General features: G+C 50.5%; 2 protein-coding genes across 9 annotated transcripts in view; one reads left to right on the top strand and one right to left on the bottom strand.

Annotated features, from left to right (window-relative positions):
• Positions 1 to 5256, bottom strand: part of LOC132542420 (uncharacterized) — a 24089-nt gene extending 18833 nt beyond the window's left edge. The window contains exons 1-2 of the mRNA XM_060205020.1: positions 5118 to 5256; positions 2617 to 2696 (exon numbers count right to left, since the gene is read on the bottom strand). Of these exons, the coding sequence (XP_060061003.1) occupies positions 2617 to 2696; positions 5118 to 5256 (219 nt within the window). The remainder of the gene's footprint in view (positions 1 to 2616; positions 2697 to 5117) is intronic.
• SLC16A12 (solute carrier family 16 member 12) overlaps positions 1 to 6000 on the top strand; it is a 105269-nt gene that overhangs the window by 26374 nt on the left and 72895 nt on the right. The window lies entirely within an intron of this gene.

The raw sequence follows: 6000 nt of genomic DNA, 5'->3' as shown, positions 1-6000 counted from the left end.
GGGCTGGATAAACAACCAGTTCACACCAGACAGATGAGGAGGGGAGAGCCATTGTGATTAAATAAGGAGAATCTACGTGGGTGCTGACTGGAGCTTCACTGGGGCAGATGAACGGGCTTTTCCCAAGCTGTGAACGGAGCCTGTTTCCTCTGGACTGGGTGTGGCCTCAGAATCTTTTCAACAGGATGTCCAGGAGGCCACCAAACAACTGACATGTTAACCTTGGCCTAGACTGTTCAAGGCGCCAACGCTCTCAGCCCACTGGAGGCTCCGTCTTCCTGAAGCTAGTAAGTTGTTCATGCACATCTTAGCAGACCAACTAGATAAACTCCCATTCCCAGTATTTTGTGAACATCAAAGGGTGTCTGGATTGTGAAGATACGTGAAATGAACAGATGCTGTATCATTATGCATGGATGACATTTTTTCTGTATTAAGTAGGAGAGACAGAGAGACAAAGGGGTCTGGGGCTGCAGAGAGGAAGGCAGGGGTCTCAGAGGTGAGATGAGGAAGATTCTCTGTAACGAGAGGCTCGCCCTGCCAGATAGATGTGTTTCTCTAAAACATTTATTTCTGTCAAAGTTTTGAATTCTGGTCAGATCCTCACTGTTCATTCTTGTAGGTAGTTAAGGGGGAGGTAAAAGTTTCTTGTCTGGGAGTGTGGATCCACCTGTCAACATCCATGTTCAGTGGGGAAGCAATTACAGAGCCAGACCTTCCACCTTCTGCATCCCACAATGACCCTGGGTCCATACTCCCAGAGGGATAAAGAATAGGAAAGCTACCAGGGGAGGGGATGGGATACGGAGTTCTGGTGGTGGGAACTGTGTGAAGTTGTAACCCTCTCTTATCCTATGGTTTTTGTCAGTGTTTCCTTTTTATAAATAAAAATTAAGAAAAAAAGTTTCTTGTGGCTCGGTGTGGTGGATTGCCACAAAGCAAAAGACTGGGAAAGGAGGGCCGGGGTGGTGGTGGTGGCAGTGCCGAGGCCCTGGTGCTGAGGTCCTGGGGCACGATGGTGCAAAGGACCTGGGCTGAGCGAGAGTGACTTGCAGACACCTGTCATGAGAGGCTGTGCCTGTGTGTCAACACCTGTACTTAAACCGCTAAGCGCCCTGCTTATTAAAAAAGTTTTGTGTGAGTCTGCGGGGCTTGACTGACTTTGGCATAAAGAAAACCTGCAGTGGAAGTGGCACATGCTGGGGAGCTTGTTCTGATCACGGTGGCAGCCCTTCAGCCCTTCCCTCAGGAGGCTGGGAGCTTGTCTGATCACGGTGGCAGCCCTTCAGCCCTTCCCTCAGGAGGCTGGGAGCTTGTCTGATCACGGTGGCAGCCCTTCAGCCCTTCCCTCAGGAGGCTGGGAGCTTGTCTGATCATGGTGGCAGCCCTTCAGCCCTTCCCTCAGGAGGCTGGGAGCTTGTCTGATGATGGTGGCAGCCCTTCAGTCCTTCCCTCAGGAGCCTGGGAGCTTGTCTGATCATGGTGGCAGCCCTTCAGTCCTTCCCTCAGGAGCCTGGGAGCTTGTCTGATCACGGTGGCAGCCCTTCAGCCCTTCCCTCAGGAGGCTGGGAGCTTGTCTGATCATGGTGGCAGCCCTTCAGTCCTTCCCTCAGGAGGCTGGGGTGAGGCAGGTCCTGCTGAGCCCATGAGCCACTCTCTGAGGGCTCTGTGCCCCTTTGAGCTCTTAAGAACTCTGCATACTGGATGGGCAGGATAGCTCACTTGGATAGTGCACGTGCTTTGTGAAGTCCACAAGCCAGGCTGAGCCCAGCCTCCACTGCTCTGAGGGAAGCTTCAGTGCCATGCTATCTTTCTTGCTGTCTCTGACTTCCTGGAAAATAAAATGGCCTGCAGAAGTAAAGTCCCATTGATGACTCTTCCCCTCCCCCCCAAAAAAAGGAGTTTGAATTTGTAAGTCTAGCATAAATACTTAATAAATATTTCAGGAAAATTAAGTGCTAACCACTACATTTGTTTTTAATTATTTGTATGTTACAGGTACATATAGTTAACAGGTAGACTTTTTAAAGGGTTTATTGATCAGAGCAGTACTCTGTCACACATGGTGCCTGAAATACAACTCCTGCATTCTGCCCGCTGTGCTCCCTCCCTGACCTCAATACCTGTTCGTAGTGGGGAAGAGACAGGAAGTCCTTTGACTCTGAAGTGCGGTCATCTCGGAGTATTTGTGAGAAGCCATCATGAAGGCATCATAAGGACTGTCAGGAGTGAAGTTTGATCTGATATGTCACGGCCATGTGAATAAATTACACAACATCCTTTCTGAGAGGGAATTTAGAGTCTGTCTGGAAAGGCAGTATTGGTGAAATGACGGTGGTTGTGTGTGTGGGGAGGGTACAGGGCTCTGTGGAGGGTGCCGTGAGTGAATGGACATGTTTCAACGTGCCAACTCTTCCCCAAGGGCTTATGAATTTATACTGCAATGTGAAATCAGGATCAACAAAAACCTAAAGTCATCCATCAGAAATAGTGTTGTGGGAAATATATGCTGTTCAAAACACGTCCCTTTCCAGGGGTTTTCAGAGTGTATCCTGTGGCACCGGATACGCCCATACAGCTCTGCCCTGGCTTTGCGGCCTGCAGGCAGCCCCGCACTTGCTGGCTCTGGATGGCGCTGCCCTTGTCGCAGTGCTTCTCTGCACCGTGGCTGCCGCGCTCCCAGCTTTCACGTCCTGCTGCCCAGGGAGGCAGAACAAGGCTTCTTGGCCGTCAGGGACCATCACAACCGGTCTCAGCACAGGCCTTCTGCTACCTTGTCCACCAGCCTCCCTCTTCCCAAATTCAAGCACAAGGAAATTTCCTTTTGGGCTTACGTTTACTCTCCTAGGTTCTGACCTGTCCTAGAAGTACTTTCTACCTATTCTGTGAGATTATATATCCTGTCAGTTTCTAAAACGTTTTATGGCTCATGTCTGTGTCTACTTCAAAAAGCAGTAAGGAATCCTGCTTCGACTCAGAAAGAACTCAAATAAGATCTCCAGGGGGAGAACTGCTACTTTTCTGAAAATAAGGTCTGTCCAGTTTCCAGTGACATGACCTGCTCTTAGTCACTACCTTGGCTCACATGCAGGCGGAAGGGCAGGTGCAGAGTGAGTCTGCTTTCCCAGGATGAACCAGGGTTAGTGCTGAGGAAAGAGCAGTGAGAACCACTCTGCACATGACTGGTTTAATCAATTATCAGTGACCTTTGGATTGAGGCGGTGCTTTTTCTCTTAACTTTGTTTTTGCCACAATTATTCAGGCTGAGAATCTGAAGCCAAGTCAGAGACTGTTGGGGCATTCCAAGCGTCACCGTTAAGATTGGTGTCGGTTTTGTGTCTATCCCTGGGTTTATCACGGTCAGTGTTGAAGCTGAGGGTGGCGGTATCTTGGAGAGGTACAAGAGTAATAGCAGTTTTTAAAAAGTTATTTATTTGCTAGAGAGAGAGATAGGGAATGTTATTTTTACAAAAACTCTACTCTGGTCACATGAACTCCATTTTTATACTGTCTAGGTCTAATTACTTCCTATGCTATTATGATTTACAATAAAAAATGTATATTTGATTTTTTTTGTTCCTGATCTTGTGTGGTACACCTAAAGTCCTCAAAATCTTTTAAATGATGAGAACAATACAGGTATCTTTTGTTATATTAACAAGATGAACTTTGGAGCTAGCAAGAGACTCCAGCCCTCCTGCTCTGTCAAGAAGTAGGACATCTCCTGTGAGCAGACAGCCACTGTTCCTGCCTGCAGGCCCACCTGTGCCTTTGCCCAGGTTCTCGCTGGCATCTGGGACACCTCAGAGTTTGGCTGACTGCCCTGCTCTCACAGTGGTACAGGGTTCGGTTCCCTAGTTCCCCCAGATGGCCCCATGGGGTTGACTCAAGAGCCTGTGGCATCTGTAGTCTTTTTTTTTTTGTGCCTCCAGGGTTATTGCTGGGGCTCGGTGACTGCACTACAAATCCACTGCTCCTGGAGGCCATTTTTCTCCTTTTGTTGCCCTTGCTGTCTATCGTTGTTGTGGTTATTAATGTTGTTGTAGTTATTGTTGTTGTCATTGTTGGATAGGACAGAGAGAAATGGAGAGAGGAGGGGAAGACAGAGGAGGAGAGAAAGACAGACACCTGCAGACCTGCTTCACCGCCTGGGAAGCAACTCCCCTGCAGGTGGGGAGCCGGGGGCTCCAATTAGTACCCCTACGCCGGTCCTTGCTCTTTGTGCCACGTGTGCTTAAGCCACTGAGCTACCACCCGGCCCCATCTGTAGTTCTTAATAGCAGTCCTGAGTGCCTGTTCCCGAGTCTCTTGGCTTCTGTGTGGCCCATCTGCTGCACGGATCTAAGGCAGCTGCAGACATGCCACTTCCAGCAGCCTGGGCCACGCTTCTGCTCAAGTCTCTCTGCCCCGCCTGCTCCTACTGGCCACGCGCAGACCACGGAATTCCTGTTCCTTTCCTTAAAGTAGACCCAGCTGTTCTGATGAAACTTGTTGAGTTGTTCTGTTGTAATATGTGTTTTCTGGGAGAGAGCCAACTTTGCTGTGGACCTCCATTTAATTAATCTATTGTTTTTACCAGAGCACCTCTCGGTTCTGGCTTATGGTGGTGCTAGGGACTGAACTTGGGTGCCTTAGATATTGAAAATCTTTTTGCCTATTATGCTGTCTGCCCAGCCCCCAAATAAGTCATTTTACCATACAAGACATGTTTTGCAAAGTCCTGCTACCTTCTTAAGTGCCTGTTATTCTGACTGACAAGGGACCAGTTTTCGTGGATTATTCTCTGGAGAGAAATCATGTAGACCCTAGTCTGTCCCGGCGAGGTCACTGCTTAACAGGGACAGCCGGCCTCACCTGCAGCTTCCAAGGTGGCTGGGCATGCATTTTCTACACACCTTGCTCTCACTGTTGCCCTTGTCTTCACTCAGTGATGTAGAGGTAAGAGAAAGCCGGCTGGCAGCTCCTCTGGGCAGAAGAAGACCTAGTCTCTGTGAAGCCGGAGAACGTGTGGCCCTGTAGTAGATCTCTGTTGGCAGCATTGCTGCTGCCCGTCCGTGGCAGCTAGTGTGACCTGCAGCTGGAAACTCACGTGACACTCCTTATGGACTGTGCTCTACCCTGTGGGTGCCCCACCACGGTCCAGCACGACTCGTGGGTTTGCTCCTCCTGTGTGGACACCTTTCTGGCAGACTGTCGGCGCCTGGCTTTGAATGCTTCAGACGCCTGGGCAGACCACTGAGCTCGGCCCAGCCGCATGGCCCACCGGCTGGTGAGTACGTGCAGGGTCCAGCTCCTACTCATTCCAGGAGCATGTCTGTGGGACTCACTCTTGCTCCAAATCCAGCAGCAAATGGTGGTGTCGGCTCTCTCTTCCTTACACTCCCCTCACGGGAACAGAGCCTCTGTAGTTGGGAGTCTGGACGTGTGTGTAGCCAAGCTGGCGACTGAGATTAAAGGTGGCACAGGGTCAAAGATCAGATGGTCTTCAGCTCCTGAGGCCACTGATTCCAACTTCTGTGGGTACTTACAGGGGTCTGTTCCAGGTTAGGGTTCAGCCATTAAAAATACACGTAAGGTCCTCTGACTCCCAGAGGTTGCAGACTGGTAGTGAAGACAGTCATCAGACCAGTGCCTCAGCTGACAAGACAAGTGCTGGAGAGGCTGTGGGCATAAAAGAACCTGCTCCCTCACTGGTGATGCAAACTGGTGCGGCCCTATGGGAAGCAACCGGAAGGCTCCTCAAAGTAAAAGCATAGCACTGCCCTCGCCGCCATGGAGCTAGAGCACACAACACCTGTCCCCAAAGATATCTGCACGCGTGGCCGCCCTCTTTACAGCAGCCAGGATGTGAGGGCCACACACACGTCCATCAGGAGGAGCCCAGACAGAGGTGTGGCACTCGCTCCTCATGGAGAACGCAGGGCAGTGGAGTGGTTAGAAATGGCCTCCAGTGTGGTGGGGCCCCAGCAGCCAGCCCAGAACAAGATGACTGTGCTGGTA

This window comes from Erinaceus europaeus, chromosome 1, assembly GCF_950295315.1.
Source record: "Erinaceus europaeus chromosome 1, mEriEur2.1, whole genome shotgun sequence".
NCBI lineage: Eukaryota > Metazoa > Chordata > Mammalia > Eulipotyphla > Erinaceidae > Erinaceus > Erinaceus europaeus.
The sequence above is the reverse complement of the archived record's forward strand: the minus strand, read 5'-3'. Positions and strand labels throughout refer to the sequence as shown.